Source organism: Musca autumnalis, unplaced genomic scaffold, assembly GCF_047663935.1.
Source record: "Musca autumnalis isolate F117 unplaced genomic scaffold, ASM4766393v1 scaffold_3, whole genome shotgun sequence".
Taxonomy (NCBI): domain Eukaryota; kingdom Metazoa; phylum Arthropoda; class Insecta; order Diptera; family Muscidae; genus Musca; species Musca autumnalis.
Window position 1 is genome coordinate 253,366,472 of NW_027411866.1, and position 15,051 is coordinate 253,381,522.

At 39.7% G+C, this 15,051-nt stretch overlaps 1 protein-coding gene across 1 annotated transcript in view; it reads right to left on the reverse strand.

Annotated features, from left to right (window-relative positions):
• Positions 1-15,051, reverse strand: part of LOC141399356 (E3 ubiquitin-protein ligase highwire-like) — a 183,264-nt gene that overhangs the window by 15,240 nt on the left and 152,973 nt on the right. The window contains exons 22-23 of the mRNA XM_073977934.1: positions 11,514-14,517; positions 11,282-11,448 (exon numbers count right to left, since the gene is read on the reverse strand). Coding sequence (XP_073834035.1) covers positions 11,282-11,448; positions 11,514-14,517 — 3,171 coding nt within the window. The remainder of the gene's footprint in view (positions 1-11,281; positions 11,449-11,513; positions 14,518-15,051) is intronic.

Genomic DNA, 15,051 nt, shown 5'->3' on the forward strand with positions numbered 1-15,051 from the left:
TATCAACATTTTTCTTTGTTAATTATTTGCTCTTAATAAAACCGTGTGTAAGTAATTAAGGCGAAAATATTCGTTGATGGTCAATTAAATGAATGAATCCATTTCTTTCGAATTTAAGTGTTGGATCTTCTGTTGGAACACCGAAATGATTTCCTTATTATTTATTGCCCTTATCTAAATGGTGTCTAAATTGTTGATCGTTTGACAAAAACCACGGAATCATTTATACAACATACCTACGTATGCATGTCATCTTTGTTTAAAAGATTTCTTCACAATTTCATATGTCTTGGAGTTCCAGTTATTGGGTAAGACCTTTTTGTGTTTTTCTGGTTCTCTTAAGGAAGCAAACTCTTATTAGGGTGGTATTCTTCTTCTTTTTCTTCCATAGGTTCCATAAAACACTCTACAACCAGTGTTACATTCTAACCACCTATCGGTGGACAGAGAGAATCAAGCAGTCATTAATTTTGTTGTTCAGTGTGTAGTGAGCAGTTGCCGAATGTTCTCCCTCATATAAATAATTGATAGAAACCACGTTCATATTTCGGAAAAAAGAAAAAAATTCTAAGTGAATGCCAGATATATTTAGGCAAAAAAAATCGTTCTCCAGAATTCATTTAAGAACCTTCATTTAAAGAATTTAAAACTTTTCATTTGAGACTAAATTTGGCTTTACTACATTTTTTATATATGGAATGTGCAAGTGTGTGTATAAGTATACAACGATTTCAATATTAAGCTACAACAGTAATTAGCTATGTTTGTTGCAACCATATCATCCATAACAAAACCGCCAGTAAAGATAATATATATGCAAACCCCTTATTATTTGTTGCAAGTGAAACAATTGGAAACCTGCAGTACAGCCTAATTCAACATAACCTCATATCATCGTCATCAACAAATCATCATATACAGGCGTCTAGAATCGAAAGGCCTTTCGTCGCTGGATAATCTGTAATGTAAGTTGTTTTTTTTTTTATTAAACCTATATTATTATTTGTCTCCTATTATTTCTTGGAACTTTGGAGAAACTAAAGTCACACCTCGCTCTTATTTGTGGAGCGGCACTAGGGCTGCTCTCATTTGTTTTTTTATCAGTACCGTTACTCTCAGGGTGAGACAAGTCTGTCCAGAATTCCAAGTATTTTTAAATTATTTGGTTTTTTATATATTTTGTTTACTGCGGAAACCATCAAAATTTTCTATTTCCTGGAAGTTGCCACAATTTGGAGTTTGAATGTTGGCAGTACGTATTTTGTGGCATTACCAACCTGGTGATGTTTCTTTGGTACAGTTTTAAAGCCATTGCTAAACCTGCCCACATTCAATCCAAAACTGGTATACTGATTTTTACATTTATGTTATGTTACTGAGAGTGTAGCTATGGGGCTCTCTCAATATAACTGATCTCTATTATTTTGATCTGTGTCTTGGTCATTGGGTTTTCTCGTCTGTCCGTTTTCGTATATTCTTATAAAATTTAATAAAGCGGTCAACGACCTCAAATGCATGACCAGCTGTTATAGTTTGAAAATCACCAATGAATCGCTTGTTACATTTATACACACATACGCTTTCTTTTGGTTATAAATTTAAATCTTTGTGCTGAAAAAAAAAAAACTCATCATTTTGTATTAGCTTTAGTTAAAATAAAACAACAATAATAGTTATAAGTACATTCACTGAATTGTCTTAGGATGTAACTAACTTTATTTAAAATTTTTCTGGTTTAAGATGTTGAATAATTTCATTATTAAAATGTTGGTAAAATTTACTATGTTTTGAATTGAAAACAATTGTTTGACTTAATCGGCATCTGAGGTAAAGGTAAGGGGTGGTGATCGTATGGGTTACCAGTGATTTATCGGTGGATACTGGGTAACATGGATGGGAGGGCTTCAAAGGGTCATGCAATAACACCAGCATACCCCTTCGGCTTAAATAAAGGGAAATAAAGTCCTTGCATCAATCTAGTCTCTAAGTCTGTCTTCTTCTCTACAAAGCATGCTTTAAACAAAACCTTTTAAATTGATTTAATGTAGATAATCTTCGATAGACGGTGGCAAGATCCCACCCCACCGACGAGCAATAAGGCTTCGGGAGTAAGCATGCCATCGCCATTTGTCTATGCCAGAAGTGAGTTGAGGGTCTCGTTGTGAACCCTACGAAAATAGCCAATGGTTATATGCTACATAAATAAAATTTTGGCGCCCAAAACGTGGGACCCGAGTGATTTTTGACTGAATTTGGTTCTACTTGATAGAGCAAAACACCCTAATATTTCATATATTTTGTTATATCACTCAGCTCCTATTTTTTTTTTTTTTTTCTTCTCAACTTCTTTTTTATTTTTTCCATTTTCTTCCTTTCTGATGGGATAAAACAATGTTGTGGAATTTACTATTCATTATATGCCCGAGTGCTAGTGAATGTAACCTGGTCTTGTTATCCTGTTATATCTACTGGAAATTTGTTTTCATGGTGTCTGATGAGAGGAAATCAGTTTTTTTTGGACCTATGGTCTGAAGCTGACCTTCTGATGAATTTTGTTAACATTTTTCTTTTCGGTTTACAATTTGGAATATGTAAAGATTATTGACGATTTTTACATCCATTGTAATTATACTCTCTATAATTCTCCTCTTTCTCTTTTTTAAGGACATTTATTTTACTCGTTTATTAAGCCATTCGAAAACCCCTTTTTACTTTGGATGCTGGAATAAGTCAAACACAAACATTAATATTTACTTTTTGTAATAGAAACTACATTGTTGTTTCCGGTAGGAAATTTCTTAGGAGTCGTACTTCATATTGTATTTTGAAGGAACCGGTTATTGTTTCATTAATATATAGGGATTGCCGATATTTTTTCTAATGGCAGTTGTTAGGAGTGATGAAGATATTCCTGGCTCGGTAGCAGCGGAGGAAAATGGTCCATTGTGTGGCATTTGCAAATCAGCTATCACTAATAAGTCCTTGTTGGCAGAGGCTATATGCAGGCATTTGTTTCATAGGGTATGTATTTCAGCATATTTGCGAACTAATACAACTTGTCCTGTTTGCAATACAAAAATTACCAAAGATTCTGCAGCGTCAACTTCGCAATCTGCTAAAAACAAACCTACATCCCCTATAATGACGAGGTCGGGATCAAAGGCAAAGGCTTTTGATTCTAATAGATCTACAGATTCTGCTTCTGCTAATTTAAGTCAGCAATCGACGCTTCCAGCTACCTCAAATTTAACACCAGCGGCATCAAATATCACTTTAGGGAATATTGAGGATATAGTTTCAAGAACTGTCGCCAGTCACCAGTCACAGCTTCTTTCAAGTTTAAACAGCCAGATTTCACAACTAGTTGAGAGAAGTGTTGAGAATAGTATTGGTAGGTTAAATTTAAATTCTGTCCCGAATCCAAATACCTCGTCACCGAATTCTAACAGGCCTCCGGTAATGCAGACATTGCCTGACGTTGAGCAAAGGACTTTGGAACAGCTGTTGGGGTTACCTCCTTCTAATAGGAACGCTAATACTAGTCACAATAACTCTTCTTCTGCAAATCGGTCAAACATGAATACTCATTCCACTATCAGCGATCTCCTCTTTAGACCTGACAAGGTGAGCCAGATTATGTTCAACTGGAAGTTGAAATTTAGTGGCGGTCCGAATTGTCTTCCAGTTGATGGGTTTATATATAGAGTGGAAGCCTTAACCAATCAAACATTAGGTGGAAACTTCGAAATTTTGTGCGGCAATGCCTCAGCGTTGTTCGAAGGAAAGGCAAATGATTGGTTTTGGCGTTTTCATAAAACTGTCAACAAGGTTACTTGGCCACAGCTATGCGACGCTTTGAGGCGCCAGTACAAAGATTCCAGGACTGATGTGGATTATAGGGAAATGATAAGAGATCGACGTCAGAAACCTCACGAATCATTTGACTCATTCTATGAATCGGTGATAGATCTCGTCGATAGATTGGATCAGCCGTTGAATGAGAAGACTCTAGTTGAAATTTTGAGGAGAAACTTGTTGCCCGAAATTCAACATGAAATCTTAAACATGACGATTAGCTCTATTGGTCAGCTTCGAGAGATATGTCGCCGTAGGGAATTTTTTATGCAGGACGTTCATAGGAAGCATGGGTGGTCAAACAATAAGTTTGGTCATTTGCAGAAACGTCTGTCAGAGATAGGAATGGAACCTGAAGAACCTCCTGAGTTGTTAACACCTGATGATGAGGTGGTAGAAATCGCTCTCACTTGTTGGAACTGTCGTTCTATCGGACATAGGTACCAAGATTGCATTGCTGAACGGTCAGTATTTTGTTATGGTTGTGGAGAACCGCAGACGTACAAACCCAACTGTCGAAAATGTAACCGGTTTTCAAAAAACTTCCCAGCGACAGCACCCAAGGGTGCAATGAACCCCAGCACCAGTCAGCAGAAACCGGAAATGAAGTAGATAGTACTATTCCCCATAATGATGTTGACAACCATAATGAACCTGGACATGACTTTAGCTTACCCGGAAATGAAATAAAAACTACAACCAACTCTACCTCATATGATAACGACAACCCTATAGGCCATGGATGCGAGTATAGCTCAAACGGAAATCAAGATGCATATTTTGAGCCCGAAATTGTAATTGGAAATGATGTCGAAAAATTATTAATTCATTCACAAGCTGTTATTAAGAATGGTCCTTGTCCCCTTGTACCTTTTCACGAACGTTTACGAAATTACTATGAAGTTCGGAATAGGATTTTCGGCGATGATTTCAAACCTAGTAGATCTAGTCGAAGAATTAAAGATTTTTGGAGAAATGTCAAATTGATGAAAAAAGGTTTCTCAGTTTCAGTCCTTGAGCGGAAAGGTGACGTACGACCATATGCAGAGGTTGAACTGTTAGGTAAACGTATGATAGGATTGCTTGATACTGGAGCGTCAGTTACCTGCTTGGGATCTCAATCAGCCTTGGATTTTTTATCTTCCAATCAGCCATATAAGTCCATTAATACATCAGTCAAAACTGCTGATGGAAAATCACAAACAGTTGTAGGTGTTTTGCAATCTGATGTTGTGTTTCGTGGAGAAAAGCAAAACCTTAAAATCTTCATTGTCCCCAGCCTTTCACAAAACTTAATATTAGGTGTTGATTTTTGGAGACTTTTTAATTTACTTCCTAGTTCGCTTACAGTAGGGTTAGACCACATTTATCCTTTTAGTGAAGTCAATGAAGTTCTAGGAGATAAACTTCTTACTTCCCAACAACAAATTGAGATACAGCGTGTCATTGGATTATTCCCCTCGTTTGCTAAGGAAGGCCTAGGCCGGACCAATGTTTTATGTCATAGCATCGATACAGGTGATGCTAAGCCCGTGAAACAGAGGCACTTCCCTGTTTCGCCGGCTATAGAAAAATTGATCTATGAGGAGTTAGATAGAATGATTGCGATGGGGGTGATCGAAGAGTCTACCAGTGCGTGGTCTTCTCCGGTGGTTTTACACCGAAAGCCTGGTAAGAATAGGTTGTGCCTCGACAGTAGGAAGCTCAACTCTTTGACGGTGGGGGATGCCTACCCGCTCCCTCACATCGATGGGATATTGAGTCGCCTTCCTAAAGCCGAGTACATAAGCAGTTTAGACCTCAAGGATGCCTTTTGGCAAATACCACTTGAAGAGTCATCGAAGGGTAAAACAGCCTTTACGGTACCTGGGAGACCACTGTATCACTTCAGGGTCATGCCATTTGGGCTCTGCAATGCCCCGCAGACCATGTGCAGGCTCATGGACCGAGTGATACCAGCAGCTCTCAGGACCGAAGTGTTTGTTTACCTGGATGACCTTCTTGTGGTATCCGCAACCTTTGAGCGTCATACTGAGGTTCTAGCCGAGGTAGCTCGATGTTTGAGGCAGGCGGGATTAACCATCAACGTCGAAAAGAGCAAATTTTGTGTACAGGAGGTACGTTATCTCGGTCATGTTGTAGGCAATGGTGTCATACAGACAGATCCGGATAAAGTTTCCGCCATTGTAGATTTTCCAACCCCAAGATCTGTTAAACAAATTCGCCGTTTTTTGGGAATGTCGGGTTGGTACAGAAAGTTTATCAGGAACTACGCTGCACTTTCCGCCCCTTTATCTGACTTAGTCAAAGCTAATCGCAGGTTCTCTTGGAATAAAGAGGCCCAAAAAGCCTTCGAAGATTTGAAGTCCATCTTGTGCTCAGCTCCTGTTTTGCATAGTCCAGATTTTTCACAGCCATTCTATATTCACTGTGATGCTAGCAAAACAGGGATAGGAGCCGTATTGGTGCAAAAAAATGCGGAGGGTGATGAGTATCCTATAGCATTTATGTCTAGGAAACTCAACCAAGCCCAACGCAATTACAGTGTCACCGAACAAGAATGTTTGGCAGCAATGCTAAGCATTAAAAAATTTCGAGCTTATGTCGAGGGGCATGAGTTCACGGTGATAACGGATCACGCTTCGTTAAAATGGCTCATGTCCCAAACCGACTTAAGTACAAGGCTGGCCAGATGGGCTTTAAAACTTCAAGGTTTCCGCTTTAAGATTGAACATCGCAAGGGTACGCAGAACGTGGTTCCTGATACGCTATCTCGTGCTGATTCCGACAACCTAACGGATTTGGAATGTCTCTGTGAAATAGAGAATGGTCGAGGAGTATTTCTAGACCTTAATTCGCCTCATTTCCAGTCTGAAGGTTATAAGTCATTGGTAACAAAAGTACTAAATAATATGGACAATACCCCCGATCTGAAGGTGGTGGATGGTTTTGTATATCGGAGAATGGAACACGCCACGGGTGACCAGACCACCGACGATATGGCGTGGAAACTTTGGGTTCCATCTGAATTAGTTTCAGATTTGTTAAGAAAACACCACGATGACCCTCTTTCTTCGCATTCCGGTATTAACAAAACTTTGGAGCGTTTAAGGAGGTATTATTTTTGGCCCAACATGGTAACTGATGTTCGGGACTATATAAATTCATGCGACACTTGCAAAGCTACCAAGCATCCTAACTACATAATGAGACCACCCATGGGCAAAACTGATGAAACTCACAGATTTTTTCAAAAGCTCTATGTGGATTTCTTGGGTCCGTATCCAAGGTCAAGATCGGGTTCCATAGGAATTTTTGTAGTATTAGACCATTTTTCAAAGTTTTGTTTCTTACACCCTGTAAAGAAATTCACAGCTGACATAGTCATCAAATATCTTGAGGAAACATTATTTCACACATATGGGGTCCCAGAGATTATAGTTTCGGACAACGGGACTCAGTTCAAAGCTAACAAATTCAATGATCTATTGAAAAGTTATGGTGTCTCTCACGTATACACGGCTGTCCACTCTCCTCAGGCCAACGCGTCTGAGAGAGTGAACAGATCCGTTATTTCGGCAATAAAGTCCTACGTTAAGGAAGACCAGAAAGACTGGGATGAAAATCTTAGTAGAATTTCTTGTGCACTGAGGTCGACAGTACATTCGTCTATTGGTACATCACCATATTTCATGGCTTTCGGGCAGCATATGGTAACCCATGGCTCGACGTACAGGTTACTCAAAAATTTAGGCATGTTGGAGGACAGATCGGTACAATTTAATAGGAATGACTCATTTGAAATTATACGTCGTAGGGCTGGCGAAATAATGAAAAAGCAATTCGATCGCAATGAGAGGGCATATAATCTCCGATCCCGTTTGGTTTCTTACGACGTTGGGCAGGAGGTCTTTCGAAGGAATTTTAGCCAAAGCAATTTCGAACAGGGATTCAATGCGAAATTAGCACCAACGTTTGTGAAGGCCCGTATTAGGAAAAAGCTAGGTAATTCCTATTACGAATTAGAGGATCTCCAAGGTAGATCTATAGGTAATTATCACGCAAAGGATATACGCCAATAGCCCATCACAAGCGTTATCAGCTTTCGTGCTCTTGAAACCCCGAAATCTGATTTTGGTTGGGGGGTAAATGTAGTGGTGCTTGTGATGGCATTTCCGTTTCCCATTTTATTGTGCTCAACTGATGCCAATACATTCACAGATATGCGGATAATGCAGTGTTGCAAACTAAATTCACCCTTAAAGTATGCTCAATAAAAAGATGGCTTTACCCCATAGATAATTGAGTCTAAATTAGCATAGAAATAGATCTGTTCTTTTCTGCGACAGACATTTTAAAAATTTATGAATTTGTATTTGTGGCAGTCATACTTATTTTTGCATTAAGCCGAAGTTAGAAAAGGGAGTAGTTGAGCTAGCAGCCTCCTCATTTTTGTTCGACATTAGATTGGTGCACATTGGCTTTATTCGGTTGAAGGAACATATTAAAGATTGTAACATTTCCTTTAAAGTTAATGAATGTTCTAGTTGATCCGAGTGAAAACATATCAACATTTTTCTTTGTTAATTATTTGCTCTTAATAAAACCGTGTGTAAGTAATTAAGGCGAAAATATTCGTTGATGGTCAATTAAATGAATGAATCCATTTCTTTCGAATTTAAGTGTTGGATCTTCTGTTGGAACACCGAAATGATTTCCTTATTATTTATTGCCCTTATCTAAATGGTGTCTAAATTGTTGATCGTTTGACAAAAACCACGGAATCATTTATACAACATACCTACGTATGCATGTCATCTTTGTTTAAAAGATTTCTTCACAATTTCATATGTCTTGGAGTTCCAGTTATTGGGTAAGACCTTTTTGTGTTTTTCTGGTTCTCTTAAGGAAGCAAACTCTTATTAGGGTGGTATTCTTCTTCTTTTTCTTCCATAGGTTCCATAAAACACTCTACAACCAGTGTTACATTCTAACCACCTATCGGTGGACAGAGAGAATCAAGCAGTCATTAATTTTGTTGTTCAGTGTGTAGTGAGCAGTTGCCGAATGTTCTCCCTCATATAAATAATTGATAGAAACCACGTTCATATTTCGGAAAAAAGAAAAAAATTCTAAGTGAATGCCAGATATATTTAGGCAAAAAAAATCGTTCTCCAGAATTCATTTAAGAACCTTCATTTAAAGAATTTAAAACTTTTCATTTGAGACTAAATTTGGCTTTACTACATTTTTTATATATGGAATGTGCAAGTGTGTGTATAAGTATACAACGATTTCAATATTAAGCTACAACAGTAATTAGCTATGTTTGTTGCAACCATATCATCCATAACAAAACCGCCAGTAAAGATAATATATATGCAAACCCCTTATTATTTGTTGCAAGTGAAACAATTGGAAACCTGCAGTACAGCCTAATTCAACATAACCTCATATCATCGTCATCAACAAATCATCATATACAGGCGTCTAGAATCGAAAGGCCTTTCGTCGCTGGATAATCTGTAATGTAAGTTGTTTTTTTTTTTATTAAACCTATATTATTATTTGTCTCCTATTATTTCTTGGAACTTTGGAGAAACTAAAGTCACACCTCGCTCTTATTTGTGGAGCGGCACTAGGGCTGCTCTCATTTGTTTTTTTATCAGTACCGTTACTCTCAGGGTGAGACAAGTCTGTCCAGAATTCCAAGTATTTTTAAATTATTTGGTTTTTTATATATTTTGTTTACTGCGGAAACCATCAAAATTTTCTATTTCCTGGAAGTTGCTACAATTTGGAGTTTGAATGTTGGCAGTACGTATTTTGTGGCATTACCAACCTGGTGATGTTTCTTTGGTACAGTTTTAAAGCCATTGCTAAACCTGCCCACATTCAATCCAAAACTGGTATACTGATTTTTACATTTATGTTATGTTACTGAGAGTGTAGCTATGGGGCTCTCTCAATATAACTGATCTCTATTATTTTGATCTGTGTCTTGGTCATTGGGTTTTCTCGTCTGTCCGTTTTCGTATATTCTTATAAAATTTAATAAAGCGGTCAACGACCTCAAATGCATGACCAGCTGTTATAGTTTGAAAATCACCAATGAATCGCTTGTTACATTTATACACACATACGCTTTCTTTTGGTTATAAATTTAAATCTTTGTGCTGAAAAAAAAAAAACTCATCATTTTGTATTAGCTTTAGTTAAAATAAAACAACAATAATAGTTATAAGTACATTCACTGAATTGTCTTAGGATGTAACTAACTTTATTTAAAATTTTTCTGGTTTAAGATGTTGAATAATTTCATTATTAAAATGTTGGTAAAATTTACTATGTTTTGAATTGAAAACAATTGTTTGACTTAATCGGCATCTGAGGTAAAGGTAAGGGGTGGTGATCGTATGGGTTACCAGTGATTTATCGGTGGATACTGGGTAACATGGATGGGAGGGCTTCAAAGGGTCATGCAATAACACCAGCATACCCCTTCGGCTTAAATAAAGGGAAATAAAGTCCTTGCATCAATCTAGTCTCTAAGTCTGTCTTCTTCTCTACAAAGCATGCTTTAAACAAAACCTTTTAAATTGATTTAATGTAGATAATCTTCGATAGACGGTGGCAAGATCCCACCCCACCGACGAGCAATAAGGCTTCGGGAGTAAGCATGCCATCGCCATTTGTCTATGCCAGAAGTGAGTTGAGGGTCTCGTTGTGAACCCTACGAAAATAGCCAATGGTTATATGCTACACGGTGCACTCAGAATTGGCAGGTCGATGGAGCAAACAAGTGGATGACGGGATAAAAAGGCGCGGTATTCCAGAAAGCGAAGCCACAAACAGCGAGAATTGGAGATTTTTTCTTAGTTAGGCTTATGGAACAAATGTTCTGTAATGGGCCAGCTAAGTAAGTAAATTTATAAATAAAAAGTATAAAACAACCGGAGGTATGTCTTCTTTAAATCCATCTAAGAACCGTGGACACAATGAACTTTCCTTAGTAGACAAATTCATCTTCCAGAGAGATCGAAACCAGAAGAGTGTCCAATGAAATGGATATGATTTATTATAGCCTACCCGGAATTAATACCTTGAAACAATAAATCAGAACCAGAAGAGCATCTAAGAGCAATTATCGAAGATGACAGAAATCATATAGGAAACAACGCCGATTTCTGTCATAATAGATATACCAATCTACCCTGTTATTTGTTCACCATAGCTCTAGTTGTCATCGCTCTCCATTGTGGAGAGTCCATAAAGAAGCCTATTTATTTCCGATAGACAACGGCTGTGCCCCCACTGATTCCCACACAACTCACATTTTCCCACTACAACAATAGTTAACCTACAGTCTCTATTATGGATTGTGGTGCCCAAAGTGGTGAATTTTTTCAGTAACAATAACACTTACCCTATCAAATCCGCCTTCATTTGGCCCCATGCCAAATATTTCATAAGGCAAATCATCCTTATGGGCCGAGCCAAATGTTTCCAAACAGGCAAATGTTTCTGGAGCCAACCATGGATGCTCCGGTGAGCAGGAACCTCCAATAAAGCTCTTGCGTAATAAGACATTCCCTGAAAAAGAAAATCAACAATTATTTATCTCCTTACCATAAAATACCCAACCCCTTTTAACATACCTCCAAATTTGTTGTTAATCCTCAAACCCACACGACTGTGACGTTGCTGGGCCGCCGCCGCATCTCCCCTACTGGTACTGGGTTTATTCATTTCACTTATATTGAAATGTTGATGTTCCACCACCACGGGCATTTGTTGAGGCGATCTTTTACTGATACCCAATCCACCTGAGGCATTACCCGAATCCGTTGGTAAATTTGTTGTATTCGAAGATAACTCCAACAAAAATGTGGCATTCTCTCGCATGGTATTGTAAATATCCGAGTTTGCAATGAGTGTCGTGGTCTTGATGCCAAACAGGTTAAGTTCACTGCACTGACCCGCAGCATTGGTGTTATTCAAGTTGTTGGTATTCTTATTGGTGGAAATATACTTGTCACGACATGCATCACACATCAAGAACCAGCTAGAGGCTCCCTTGCCCCCTTCACCACAATTGCCGGCCCAACCTTCACAGAATATACCCACACTATTGTAACCTTTGCCCTTGGCTGATTTTCCACAACCCGGATGGACAATACGCATGTGATAGGTTACCGGTATCGGCAGAAACACTTGGCATATTTCACACCACGAACCATCATCCTTTTTCTTTTTGGTCTTCTTACTCTCCTTATCCTTGGGAGTTTGTTTTTCCTTTGCCTCACCATTGCCATCTCGAGCGGAAAATTTCTCTTGACTCAGCGAATTGGATTGGACAATGTGTACACAATTTGAGCAGATGTGCTCCCAAAGATATACCAAACTGCGCAAAGCTGGTGGTAACACCGTCACCACTTCTGGAAGAGAGTGCAGCTTTTGTTTCTCTCCCCCATCTCCCCCATCGGCCGCATCATTTGACAATCCTTTGCGATATTTCCGATTGTTGACAGAGAAATTACCCGTCTTGGTTAGAGTTTCCAAGGTTGAGGGTCTGATGTTCAAATAGTTGCCCGCATTTGCCACCTCCACAGAATGCCTCTGCTGGGCCTTTTGCTCCTTGGACAATTGTTGCCTACCCTCGCCATGTTCACGCCGTGTAACAACTGTGGTACCCTCCTTGGGTAAATTTGGATGGAATTTCAAGAAGCTGGCACAAGCCATGGCATCATGAACAATACCCTCATGCCAAAGGAAGGCGGCAAACACAGCTCGAATACTTTCAGCAAATGATGGTGGCATGGCTCGTTTTATGGGACCCATGGTGGTCTTCTTGGTCGCCGGAGGCATTGATTTGAAGAAAGCATTTGAGGTTGCATTACTGGCACTCTCAGGCCATATTGGAGGACTGGAATTATCGGTACTAGCGGTGGATTGTTGGGCGCTTCGAGCATCTCCAAACACAATTTGATCTTGGACCACCACCGTCGTACCGCCACTGCTTGTCGATGAGGTGGTGATTTGCATTAAACTCATCTCATCCTCCAGATTGGATATATCCGACTCCTTCAACCCCCCTGAATCACTGGCCAAACTTGAGGTTCCCAAAGAGGTTGTGGATTTCCGTGAGCCTCCAACCCGACGTGGGGAGTGTTTTGGGGTACTAAGCAAAGCTGCAGTTTGACTGGGTGTAAAATGGGTCTTTCTCATATTTGCCACATCGAAATTGGCCACATCCACATTGGAACTATCTTGAGCCGCTGCAGAATTATCCACATGTTCTCCTAAACGTCCTGCACCTCCCCCTCCCGCATTGGTTCCACTCACCACCTCCTCCGTTGCTTGTTTTATGGGACTACAAGAACGTTGAGATCCATTACCATTGCTGCGGGTATCTTGGCCACCCATTACCCTCACCAACTCTCTCACCGATACCGATGCTATTTCTCCCACATCAGAAGGTTTAAAGGAATATTCTCTAGCCGAATTGGGTTCGTTATCCCCCTTGAACCATTTTTGCAAGGCCTGTAATTTAATGGCACCTCCACCAACTACCCCTGCAATGGCTGAGCCAATGGGATTAGTGGCCGCTGAATTGCCGGCTGCAAAGGGGTCTTCCTTGTCAGGATCTCCAACACCAACAAATTGATGTTCGTTCTGCGGCTCACTTACAGCATTCTTTGATTCCGTATCAGCACAGATGAAAGGATTTGTGGACACATGAGGAAACTCCACAGGCTTGGGAGGATTTGCAGCAAAATCAAATACCTTCTTCGAATCCGCAGATTTCGAATTGGGTGATGGAGAATCCAGGGGTACATTTACCGGTTCCAAGTTATCCAAAATATCACGTTGCCTATTCCTGGTGACATCGGGCACCGTGGGCAATGGAGACATTGGCTGGCTCTCCATACTCATATCATTTGTGTTAGTCTCCCTAGCTGTGGCCGTATTCTCCACCACGGGGTGCAGCAATGTCTTGCCCAAATGTTGATTATACTGCAGACACCAAGCCTCAGTGGGATACCAACCCATGGCACAATGTTGCCTTATGGATTCCGTGGAGAGCCGTAACCACACACCATCATCATTTTCGATTTCATCAATGAACGAAATGACGCCATTCAGCTTGATCACACCTACCTGCTCCGATTGCAGGGTGGGGTGGGAGCGTATACGTAAACCAGCTGTATTCTCGGTGTAGAACTTTCTCAACTTATTCGGGGTGTGATGATTCTTCATAACCCTCTTATGAGCCGGAGGAGGTACACTACCTTCCTTGACCTCTACACGATACACCTCTTCCAAGAGGATACCATCTATGTTGACGGTAAGGCAATAACTACCTACAGCATTTGGGGTCCAATGGACACTGAAGGTGCCATCTTCCATATCTTGGGCAAAGAGGGTCTCTGTAACCCTGGTCTGTATTGGGCTATTGTAGCGCAACTCTTCGAAGGAGTAGTTGTTGTAGGGTTTCATAAAGGTAATGGCCTTGAAGCACATTTTCTCCTTAATTGTTGGTTCGTAGTTTTGTCGCGGAGGTGGAGCCACCCCACCAAAGTATGTATCCGATTGGGAAGCCCTGCGGAGTTTCACATTACCATTTCCCACGGAACCAGTGGGTATTGCCTTGATTTCGACCTGCAAGGAAAAAGAGTTTTGGTGAGTGAGAGTTGGGAAATAATATACAACTTTTATCCAGCTTGCCTTAGCTGAATACAGTTTTCATTAAGAACACTTTTATTTATCTTAGCTGAATTAAGTTTTCATTCGGAAAACTTTTATTCAGCTTAGCTGAATTGAGATTTCATTAAGAAAACTTTTATTCAGCTTAGTCGAATTGAGTTTTGATTGAGAAAACTTTTACTCAGCTTAGCTGAATTGAGTTTTCATTCGGAAAAATTTTATTCAGCTTAGCTGAATTGAGTTTTCATTGAGGCAAATTTTATTAAGTTAGCTAAATAGAGGTTTCTATAGGAAAATTATTATTCAGCATGGCTGAATAGAGCTTTCCATAGGAAAACTATTATTCAGCCTGGCTGAATAGAGTTTTCCATAGGAAAACTTTTATTCAGCCTGGCTGAATAGAGTTTTCCATAGGAAAACTTTTATTCAGCCTGGCTGAATAGAGTTTTCCATAGGAAAACTTTTATTCAGCCTGGCTGAATAGAGTTT